We start from the raw sequence: 12,452 nt of genomic DNA on the forward strand, positions 1-12,452 counted from the left end.
GGCTGAGTCCTTCACAGGAATTCGGGTGATGATTTTGGGGGGTGGGTCCCTTAGAAAGGATTGGGATACCGGACTCAGCAAGCCTTTGAGACCACAAATCTTGGCGGGTGGTCCCTTGCAGGCTGGGAATTCAGAGTTCTCATTTGCCTTCCTTGGCCTCCCCACACCCCACCTGCCCCATTCAGCGCCTCCTCCGTCTTCTATTTTTTAAAATCCCCCTTCATTTTGGCATAAGTAAAAGTGTCCTTAAGCCGAGAGTGTATAATTAGGATAGTGGGCATTTGAAGTGACTGGTATTCCTAGCCGACCAGGCGCCCCGATGCTGTTTAATAAAAGCTTGGCTATTCCCAGCCCAGGACACGTTCAAGGCTTTTTCCACTCTCTTCTGCCGAATGCCCTTCCCCCCTCAGTAGCCGGGAGAAATACAACTCACCCTACAAGGCCCAGCTCAAATATCATCCCCTTTGAAACGCTCTGGGATGCCGCCCCCGCCGGGCGAATTGCTATCTCCCCAGTGCTCCCACAGCTCGGGATTCATGTTGGCTACAGAGCACGAAGCATGTTGGAATCTGGTTCTTTCCCTCCTACTTTGCCTTGTCTGGGAGTTCCTAGATGGCCAGGATGGGGCCGTGTCCTTGTCTCCCATCCAAGTCCCAGTAGCTGTAGGAGCTGCGTAAATACTTGGCGAATCAAATTCCAAAATTGTGACGTTTGGCCGCCCCTTCTGCTTCCTCATCTCTCTCGTGACCCACCGCCCCCCCATCTGCATTTTGCCATCTTTCCTTCGCCTTTGAGGTTATAGTAACACCAGTGCATCACAACTGTATCCCATTTTCATCAAGTGTGCTGATTGCCTACCCTTGAAGGGAAGTAGCTTCTATTCATCAAGATGTCCCTCTTGTCTCTGACATGCCACCTGCTCCTCCATGGGGTGCCAGCAAGACCCTCTCCATGGTTGCAGCACCTGTATTCCCGTGAGCCCTGGACAGGCCCCAGCACAGGTCAGAGCTTGGCTTACTGTCCCCAGGACTTAGTGGAGACACGCTAGTTCCTCAGCAGGATCCAGTACTCAGAGTCAGCCTCCCAGGCTGGGCCAGAGCAGAACAGGGAAGCAGCAGGGTTATTCTTGATACTTCAGTGAGAGGAAATGTTCAGAACTGTGTGTGCTGTCAGTGGTACTTTACAATGAGGACAATGGGACAGAGAGGTAGGTTTTCAAAGATTTTATTAAAAAACAAAATAGATCCGCAATCCTGAAAACAACACGGCTGGATTTCTCCCCACCTCCCAGTCTGCTGACCAGCCCCCTCCCCCCGAGGCTCCACCTGGATGGTCCTGAGACCCAAACCCTGCCTGTCAGCTCCCCCCTGCCCCACGAACTGTCAACCAAATCATCTCCATGCTTTCCTCCAGCTTCTGATCTGTCTCCTTTAAGAAAATAAAAATACCCCCTCCCCAACTTGCTTAAAAATAATTTTCAAAGATTAAAAACGGCATCTGTGTGTTTTTAAAAAATAAACACTTTAAGTGTTGGAAATCTTCGTCTTCCCCTAGGTCTAGTTGAGGCCTCTGGGGTGCCTGCCTGCCTCAACCCAGGAGGCCAGCTGCCACTTGGTGCCCCTTGGAAATTTTCAGGAAGTAAAATTCTTCCAAATTTCCCCTGCAGTCACAAATTCCACACACTGCTCGCATAAACACGCTGTCTTCATTACAGGCACTGCTCCTCAGCTCTGGAAACCTGATCTCTTTTTGTCAACTAGACCACATGCTTCAGATTCCCTACAAACAGGAGAGAAAACAAAAATGAAATTCAGGTAACATATGTGAATTATACCTCAATAAAGCTGCTAAAAAAGGGCGCTTTCATTTTGGGGCTAGTTCTTTTGCTGCCCTTGGGAACCCTGAGACCCCCAACATATGAACAAGCTCAGGCTAGGCTGCTGGATGGTGAGAGATATCTGGTCCAGTTACGCCAGCAACCACCAGCCACCCACCAGACATGTGAGTGAGGCCTTTGACAGCTGGCTGACTGCAGTGCTGGGCGAACCCAGCCAAAACTAGCAGAAGAACCACTCAGCTGAACCCAGCCCTGATTGTTTTAAGACACACACACACACACACACACATATTCCAACACTTTTCAGAGTTCGCATCTCACTAACTGCACCAGATCTTACCTTGCCCCCAACCTTTCTCCACCCGCCCCCCCCCCCCCCCCCCCCCCCCCCCCGCTTAGCAAGGCACAACCCTCCTAGCATTTTCATTTTCTCTCGTGAGTACCTGTGAAATGCGAATTGGGGATTTCCCCCTGCCTTCAGGTCTAAGAATCTTAGAGGGAAACGCAATCACTTGAAATCCTACAGGACTGGGCTCTAGGAATGAAGAGTTTGCTCCCTTGGTCCCTCCACAGTCTTCTCCTTGTCCCACTTCCCCAAGCAGAAATACTGGGCTCCAAACCCTACTGACCACTTCTCCTCTAAAACAGGAAGGATGTTCCATGAGGGCAGGGACATGGGCTGCCTTACTTTTGGTTGATCTCCAAAGTCTAGCCCAGTGTCTCACACATAGTAGGTGCTCAATAAATGGATGAATAAATGGATGAATGGAAGAAAGGAAGGAAAGAAAAACAAATCAGCACCCACTTGCCTATCTGGTTTAATTTTTAATTTTAAATTGACATACAGTGAAATTGACTGTTTCTGGTATGTGCAGTTCTGTGATTTTTAACACACGTAAAGGTTCATGAAACAGATTGGTCTCATTAGCCACCAAAATCCCCTGTGCTAACTTTTTGCAGTCACATCCTCCCCTCCCCCTCTTACCACCTGGCAACCACTGACCTATTCTCCATCACTGTAAGTGTTGTCTTTTCCAGAATGTCATATAAATGGAATCAAACAGTATGTGACCTTTTAAGACTGGCTTCTTTCAAGCAGCATAATGCCTTTGAGTTTCATGCAAATTTTTAGGTTCATGCAAATTTTTCAGTGTATCAATAGTTCATTCCTTTTTTGGTACCCTTCACCAAGTTTCTCCAAGTGGCAACATCTTACATAATTATTATTTAATATCAAAACCAGGAAATTGACACTGGTATAATTCACAGACCATATTTAGGTTTCACCAGTTTTATATGCACTCATTTGTGTGTGTGTGTGTGTATGAGTGTTTGTGTGTAAGAGTATATTCTATGAAATTTTACCACATGTATAGGTTCGTGTAACCCCCACCACAAGAAGATACAGAACTATTCCATCACCACAAAGATCTCAATGCTACCTTGTTAACTCCCCTCCACCCCCTATTTGTAAGCCTGACAACCATTAATCTGGTCCCGAGGTCCATAATTTTGTCATTTCAAGAATGTTATCTAAATGGAGTCATACAGTATATAACATTTTGAGATGGGTTTTTTCTCTCACTCAGCACACTGCCCTTAAAGATCCATCCAGGTTATTGGGTGCATTACGTTCCTTCCTTTTTGTTGCTGAGTATTGTTCCATGGTATGGACATGGCACAGTTTGTTTAACCACTCACCCGCTGAAGGACATCTGGGCTGTTTCCAGTTTTTGGCTATTACACAAAAAGCTGCTATGAACATTCACGTACAAGTTTTTGTGTAAACACAGTTTTCATTTCTCTGGGATAAATGCCCAAGAGTGCAATTGCTGGGTCCTATGGTAGTTGCATGTTTAATTTTATAAGGAACTGCCAAACTGTTTTCCAGAGTGGCCATACCATTTTACATTCCCACCAGCAATGTATGAAGGATCTAGTTTCTCAGCATTCTTGTCAGCATTTAGTGGTGTCACTAGGTTTTATTTTAGCCATTCTGATAGGTGTGTAAGGATCTCTTATTGTGGTCTCAATTTGCATGTTCCTAATGGTCAATAATGTTGAATGTCCTTTCATGCACTTATTTGCTGTCTGTATATCCTCTTCATGTCGTTTGTTAATTGGACTTTTTTTTACAGTTGAGTTTGGAGAGTTCTTTATATATTCTAGATACAAATCTGCTGTTGCATATATGATTTGCAAATATTCTATCTCAGTATATAACTTGTCTTTTCATTCTTCTTTTTTTTTTGGCTGCAAACCGTGTGGTTTGCAGGATCTTAGTTCCCTGACCAGGGATTGAACCCGGGCCCTTGGCAGTGAAAGCACAGAGTCCTAACCACTGGACCACCAGGGAATTCCCTGTCTTTTCATTCTTCTAACTCTTGCAAAGCAAAAGTTAATTTTTTGGATCATGGTTTGGGTGTTTTCAACCCTTAAGCTCACAATCTCTGGATAATCTTTGATTCTTCATCTCTTAGTTCAAACTCCCTCCACATCTTATGAGTTGCCAAGCCTAACCTCAAGATGTCTCCCAAATCTGTCCTCTCCTTTCTGTTCCCCTGTCTCCACCTTATTAACAGTTCTCATCACTCAGGTTACTGCAACAGCCTCTGAACTGGTGCTCGCACCTCTGGAGCTGTCCCCTGCACAATTCTAGCGGTGACCACATGCCTCCTCTGCTCTGAAATAACTTTAGCAGCTCCCGACCACCTATGAATGAAGTTTAACACCTTAGCTTACATGGGCCCCATCCATACTTTCCCATCTCCATGTGGGCCTTTGTGTTGTTGCCTCTTCTATGGAGAACCTACAGGGGATCCTGGTGCTGAAGTGAGGGTCCTTCCATCTGTAAGTACAGCCAGAGCTTGATGAATGAATGATTGCACGGATGAAAAAAATCCTGGGTCCGAGTGTCCCAACAACACATGTTCACAGAAAGGAAAGGTGGGTGCTGTGTTCTCTGCTCTTCTGTCTCACTCTCCAGTTACATTTGGAGGCAATTAAGAAAAACAACAGAAATAATTTCCACCAGAAGTTGATGATGAGCAATACTGAGTTTGGGTAACAATGAAAATGTAAGCTTAAATAATGCCCATTGTTCTCCCTTCACATCTAGCTTTTCCAGCAGTGGGTGGCAGCCTGAGAAAATTCTAAAAGCTAGCATGGTCTGGGGCCTGGGGAGACACAGAGTACAGACCAGAGGGGGCAAACTCAAATGCCTACAGAGGCCAAGAATGTACTAGATGTCAGTAGAACAGACTGGGGGCAAGACATACGGAGCACTCTGGACCCTTTTTTCTTTTTCCTACTTTGCATAATGAGTATAAGAAATCATTTCCTTTTTTCTTAACTCTATTACAAAAGAAAACAAAACCAAAGTGGTGTCAGTGAGATGAGAAATGGAAACTCACACTTAGCCTAGAGTAGGAGGTACAACAGGGAAAGGTGGGATCTGTGGCAAACAGGAAGGTACCTGCTCACAAAGGGGGCAGCTGCTACTCAGCTCCAGCCATTCACTAGTGTGCAGGAATGTGGGCCCAGTGTGACCAGATCTTTCCATTTTCCAAGAGAAGTCAGAAATTCACATTTTTATGCAAAGTTTTCACAGTGTGAAATGTGGACAACTACTTAAAATTTTTTTTAACATCTTTATTGGAGTATAATTGCTTTACAATGGTGTTTCTGCTGTATAACAAAGTGAATCATCTATGCCTATACATATATCCCCATATTCCCCCTCTTGCGTCTCCCTCCCACCCTCCCTATCCCATCCCTCTAGGTGGTCACAAAGCACCGAGCTGATCTCCCTGTGCTATGCGGCTGCTTCCCACTAGTTATCTATTTTACATTTGGTAGTGTATATAAGTCCATGCCACTCTCTCACTTCGTCCCAGCTTACCCTTCCCCCTCCCCCGTGTCCTCAAGTCCATTCTCTACGTCCGTGTCTTTATCCCTGTTCTGCCCCTAGGTTCTTCAGCACCATTTTTTTTTTTTAGATTCCATATATATGTGTTAGCATACGGTAATTGTTTTTCTCTTTCTGACTTACTTCACTCTGTATGACAGACTTAGGTCCACCCACCTCACTACAAATAACTCCATTTCATTTCTTGTTATGGCTGAGTAATATTCCATTGTATATATGTGCCGCATCTTCTTTATCCATTCATCTGTCAACGGACACTTAGGTTGCTTCCATGTCCTGGCTATTATAAATAGTGCTGCAATGAACATTGTGGTACATGTCTCTTTTTGAATTATGGTTTTCTCAGGGTATATGCCCAGAAGTGGGATTGCTGGGTCGTATAGTATTTCTAGTTTTTAGTCTTTTAAGGAACCTCCATACTGTTCTCCATAGTGGCTGTATCAATTTACATTCCCACCAACAGTGCAAGAGGGTTCCCTTTTCTCCACACCCTCTCCAGCATTTATTGTTTGTAGATTTTTTGATGATGGCCATTCTGACCGGTGGGAGGTGATACCTCATTGTAGACAACTACTTTAAATTTTTAAAGAGTATCATGTGGCACGTCAATATGTGAAGCTAAACAAAACAATTTTGGAAGCAAGATGTGGTCACGGGCTCCCAGTTTGTAATCTCTGGGACAGCTCTGCTTTACACCCATGGCACCCCATTTCATTCTCAAGTATCTTGGTTTCGACAATAAATTATATCATCACCCTATCTCTGATGTATAAGAAGGAGTACTGGATTGGGACTCAGGAGGCTTGGGTTCTATTGATTCATTGACTGACTGACTCATTTATTCATCCACTTATTCAATCAACACTTATGGAGAGTCTATTCTTTGCCAGTACTAGGTGCTGGTGAGCACTCTAGTCTTTTTTTTTTTTTTAATACATTTATTTATTTATTTTTGGCTGCACTGGGTCTTCGTTGCTGTGCATGGGCTTTCTCTAGTTGCGGCGAGCAGGGGCTACTCTTCGTTGTGGTGCGCGGGCTTCTCATTGCGGTGGCTTCTCTTGTTGCAGAGCACGGGCTCTAGGCACGCGGGCTTCAGTAGTTGTGGCTCGCGGGCTCTAGAGCGCAGGCTCAGTAGCTGTGGCACACGGGCTTAGTTGCTCCGCGGCATGTGGGATCTTCCCGGGCCAGGGCTCGAACCTGTGTCCCCTGCATTGGCAGGTGGATTCTTAACCACTACACCACCAGGGAATTCCCTCTAGTCTTTTTTTTTTGTTGTTGTTGCTATTTTTTTTTCTTAAATTTATTTATTTATTTTGGCTGCACCGGGTCTTAGTTGCGGCATGAGGGATCTTTTAGTTGCGGCACGTGGACTCTTAGTTGCAGCACGTGAACTCTTAGTTGCAGCATGTGAACTCTTTAGTTGCGGCATGCATGTGGGATCTAGTTCCCTGACCAGGGATCAAACCTGGGCCCCCTGCATTGGGAGCCCACAGTCTTACCCACTGGATCACCAGGGAAGTCCCTGTTGCTAATTAATAGACTTTATTTTTGGAGCAGTTTTAGGTTTACAGAAAAACTGAGCAGAAAGTACAGAGAGCTCTCATACCCCCCTGTCCCCCTCCTCTCCTCGGAGGCAATTTCCCCTATCATTAACATCTTTCATTAGTATGTACATTTGTTACAGCTGATGAATGAATATTTATACATTATTATTAAGTACAGTCCATAGTTTACATTAGGGTTCACTCTTGGTGTTATACAGGTCTATGAGTTTTGAAAAGTGTATAATGTTACATATCCACCACTACAGTATCATAAGGAATAGTTTCACTGCCCTAAAAATCCTGTTCTTCACCTATTCATCCCTCCCTCCCTTTCCCCAAAGTCTTGGCAGCCACTGATCTTTTTACTGTCTCTATAGTTTTGCCTTTTCCAGAATGTCATATGGTTAAAATCATACAGCATGTAGCCTTTTCAGACTGGCTTCCTTCACTTAGCAATACACATTTAACGTTCTTCTACATCTTGTCACTTAATAGCTCATTTCTTTTTAGCAGTGAAAAATATTCCATTGTCTGGATGTACCATAGTTTGTTTATCCATTCACCTACTGAAGGACATCTTGGTTGCTTCCAAGTTTTGTCAATTATGAATAAAGCTGCTATAAACATTCATGTGCAGGTTTTTGTGTGGACATGAGTTTTCATCTTATTTGAATAAATAGCAAGGAGCATAATTGCTGGACTGTATGTTAAAACTATGTTTAGTTTTGGAAGAAACTGCCAAACTGTCTTCCAAAGTGGCCGTACTATTTTGCATTCCCAACAGCAATGAATGAGAGTTCCTGTTGCTCCAACATCCTTGTCAACATTTGGTGGTGTCAGTGTTTTGGTTTTAGCTCTTCATAGGTATGTAGTGGAACTCATTGTTTTAATTTGCAATTCCTTAGTGAATGATAGTGAGCATATTTTCAAACACTTAATTGCCACCTGTACAGCTTCTTTGGTGAGGTGTGTGTTAAGATCATTGGCCCATTTTTTTGATTGGGTTGTTTTCTTATTGTTGAGTTTTAAGAGTTCTTTGTATATTTTGGCTAACAGTCCTTTACTGGATATGTGTTTTGCAAGAATTTCTCCCAGTCTGTGGCTTGTCTTTTTATTCTTGTAATCTTTAGTCTTTTTAATGTAGAGTGGCATTGTCCAATAGAACTTTCTGGAATGATAGAAATGTTCTATATCTATGCTGCCCAATATGGTAGCCACTAGTTACCTGTGGCTATTGAGTACCTGAAATGTGACTAGTGCAAGTGAGGAACTGAATTTTAAATTTAATTTTAATAACTTAAATTTAAATGGTCACATGTTGCCAGTGGTGACCATATTGGACAGTACAGATATAGAACAGTTCCCTTTTGTTTGTTTTCTTTCTTCATGACATTGACTGGGGTCATTCTTATTTGCTCTTTCATTTACAACCTCCCTATCAATCCATTAGCAAGTCCTGTCAAATCTACCTCCACAATATTTTCCAAATCCACCCACTTCCCTTCAACCTTCACTGCTATAACTTTACTCCAAGCCACTGTCACCCCTTGCATGGACAACTCTAATAGCCTCAACATTGGTCTCCTAGCTTTCATCCTTGTTGCCTACAACTTTTTCTCTATGTAGCAGCCTGAGTATTTTGTTAAAACTTAGGTCAGACCACGTTACTCATATGCTCAAAACCCTCTATGGCTTCCAATCATACCTAGAATAAAATCCGAACTACTTAGCCACCAAGCTCTGCAGGGTCTGACCCTGTCTCTGGTCTCCTGTCTGCCACCACCCTCTTTGCTCACTCTGTCCTGGCCACACGGGGCTTCTTTATGTTGCTGGAACACACGAATCATTTTTCCCTCTTAGGGCTCCCCCTTCTTTGCACGTGTTCCTTCCACCTGGCATGCTCTGTTTCTGGATATTGTCATTCCTGACTCTTCTCATCACTCAGGTCTCAATCCAAAAGTCACCTCTGAGGGGCCTGATGACTACCCAGTCTAAGTGGCCACCCCCAGTCACTCATTTTCTGTCACATCATCCTGCTCTATTTTCTTCAGTATCCTTAGCACACCGAACATATCCTGCGTGCTTATTTGCTAACTTGTCTGTCTCCCCTCACAATCTCCGTGCGGGCAGGGACGTGTCTGTCTTGCTCATCACTACAGTTAGCCCCCTCAACAGCGCTCAGGAATTGATCAATCAATATTCACTGAAGGAATGAACATCTCTAGAGCTACAGGGCAGCTGATAAAGCACTATCCCATTCAGGCCACAGATCCTTAAAGCTTGGCCATTGCTCTTAAAGCCCTTAGAAACATGGTTGAGGTGAGCTGACATATGCTTACAAAAAGAGCCTCAACGCCACCAGGCTAAGTGGCAAATAAGTTCTGAAGACCGTCAGCATCATAGCAGTTTGGAGGAATGTTGGGGGCGACCCCAGAACCCTTGGGGGCTGAGTGGCACCACAGAGGAACAGAGATGTGAATTTAGAACTGCTGAAAAGTGTTCCAACTTTCATTATAGGAGTACCCCTTTCAGGAATGTTGTTGTCATATTGACTTAACATCTGTATTAATAGTAACTCTTTTTCTTTATATCAACTTACTTTAAACATTTTAATACTTATTTTGGCCTCATTTATCCTAAGTAATGATAATAATAACGATAACAATAATAATGTTGTGCTTAGTAGATTTTAAAACATACATTAAAATAAATATGACTATTAAATGAAAAATGTCTTTGTGTCACCTCAAATTGTCTCTCACGCAGAGGTATATGAGGCACATTTTGGGAAAAATTATCGAAGTGATCACTTTTGGACAGCTGGTGCTTGGGCTGCTTTGCTGCCACGAGCCTTTAGTATCTGCGAATCTTGGATGTGGCACCCCCTCCCCATGTCTACAGTGGGCTAGGCCCTATGCTGGGTGCTGGGGCCACAGAGGAGAACAAGACACAATTCTTGCCCTCAAGGAGCGCTCAGTCTAGCAAGGAAGGCATATATGGAGACAAACACATCATAGTCCATAGCAACAAGCCCATATAATACCAGTCTGTACAGAGTGCTGAGGGCATACAAAGAGAGGGCATGGAAGGCTTCACGGAGGAGGTGGCATCTTGAAGGGCAAAGGGAGAGAGAATGTTCCAGGCAGCAGGAACAGAGCAGGATGTATAAAGGCACCTGCAAAGTTTTTGTGGCCAGAGCACAGGATGAGGGTCAGGGACAGGGGTGGGAGGTGTGCAATGAAGCTGCAGAGATGGTCAGAGGCCAGATTATCAAGGGCCTAGAAGACCATGGTCTTATCCTAGAGGCCATGGGGAGCCTCTGAACAATTTTAAGATGGGGAGGAGGCCCATCTAGTGTGATCTAAGGCTAGAGCAAGTTCCCCAGCTGCTGCCCCATCACACCGGGCTTGAGGGTCTCACTCTTTACCTGGGAACAATGGCAGAACAAAGGATTTCTATGAAGCCTTGGGCATGTGCTGAAATGGATCGCTGATTTTAGTTTTTAGCTCTTAATTGTCAACTATATTGTTTGTCTTGGAATATAGATCCCCCCCTGTTATCAGAAAGCCTTTCAATGACAATTAAGTATAACCACCAATTACCACTTTCCTGCCTCTGACCTGAATTAGAACCTGAGGCTGTGAATTAATCCCCCAGGCTTCTGGCATTTATAGGATATCAGCACTTAAAGGATGTTAGCCTGATGTTTCGGGTGCTCTGGTCTTAACTTGCAAGGGACTACTGCAGTCTCCAACGGAATCGAAGCGATTTCTAAAATAGACTATGATTCATTTTTTCTCCCCTCCTGTGCCTAAATCTGCTGGCTCCATGTGGAAGGATAGGCACAAGTAACTGGAGAGGTGACATCACAGGAGTGTGCTGCGTGCCTGCAGCCAGCCAGCTTGTGGAGCTCAGCCTCGAGCGGTCTATCTGCCGGTCTGGGCGATGCCTCCCAGCCGCTTTGGAGTCACAGCTCCAGGTTCTTTGGTCCATGAGCTTTCTCCACATTTCTTTTTCAGACAAAAATTCTGGGCCGGGAAATCCAGGATAATGGGAATAGCAGCAGCAGGAAGAATAATACAGCCTTACATCTGTATAATGATTTAGAGTTGTGAAAGCCATTTGCTCCATTTTCCTCCACCCAAACACCAGTGGGAAATAGAAGCTGGGATTTTAGGCCTGCACTGGAGACAAACTCTCGCTCTCTTACACAAAAGAGCAAAGTGCTAACATTCCTTGTTCCCCTCAAAGTACATCCTGATTGGGCCTTGGATGCCACCAGAAGGTCAGAGAGATTCCTTTCAGCTTCTAGGTGCTTCCTGGAAGAGAAATTCTCCAGGACAAATTTGCCTGGCAGGCACAATCTATGAACCATGCCATGCTGATGGAGCTAGCAAGTAGTGCCAGTCCCAGCACTGCCAACTTCTTCTGCACACCCTGGCTTACAGTCCCTATGGTCCCGAAGACCTTTACTGGAGCCAAAGGCATAGCCTCTAACTGTGGAGCCCCGAAGGTAGGGTGTGTCATGAACATCTGGAAGTGCCAACGGCTGCCACGGTAGCTCAAGGTCCCGTGAAAGGAAAAAACACCACTGTATCAGCCATCATTGTGGATCCTGCAGTGAAGGGCCACTGAGCCCGCCCGTGAACAGCCAAGGAGTGGGGTGGAGGGATTCCTTCCTTGGAGGAGCCATAAAAATAGTTCTGCAGTGGTCTCATGTTGGCTCTGTGATATTCAAGCACCTGGTCTCAGCATAGCTTGGTGTCCCCAACGCTCTATTGCTACTGCCAGCATAAGAAGTCTCCCAGCCTGGCTTCCTTCCCCTGCTCCTCCCCAGCATTGTGGCTGCCGGGCAGGACACCAAAGGGGTGGCATACTCTTGCTTGGCCTTCTTGGTTAAATTTCAGTGTCACTTGTGTGTGTGTGTGTGTGTGTGTGTGTGTGTGTGTGTGGTGACGGTGGTGGTGGTGCGCGCGGAGTGGGGGTGGAACATGATGATAGAAGCAGTGACCCACAGATGCTTAGCAGTATTGCGAGAGTGGCAGGTGCTGTGGCTGCCGTAGCTGCCACTACCGCCACCACTATGTGAATTCAGAATGACCCAGTGCAAGACCATAGGTGCCGGTTAGTGCCATGAAAATGT

The 12,452-nt window shown here is 44.9% G+C and overlaps 1 protein-coding gene across 1 annotated transcript in view; it reads right to left on the reverse strand.

Annotated features, from left to right (window-relative positions):
• Positions 1–1,208: 1,208 nt before the first annotated feature.
• The window catches only part of HDAC8 (histone deacetylase 8), a 238,562-nt gene continuing 227,318 nt past the window's right edge, over positions 1,209–12,452 (reverse strand). Inside the window, exon 11 of the mRNA XM_036840554.1 lies at positions 1,209–1,779. Within this exon, the coding sequence (XP_036696449.1) occupies positions 1,757–1,779 (23 nt within the window). The 3' untranslated portion in view covers positions 1,209–1,756. The remainder of the gene's footprint in view (positions 1,780–12,452) is intronic.

Source organism: Balaenoptera musculus, chromosome X (assembly GCF_009873245.2).
Source record: "Balaenoptera musculus isolate JJ_BM4_2016_0621 chromosome X, mBalMus1.pri.v3, whole genome shotgun sequence".
Lineage (NCBI taxonomy): Eukaryota > Metazoa > Chordata > Mammalia > Artiodactyla > Balaenopteridae > Balaenoptera > Balaenoptera musculus.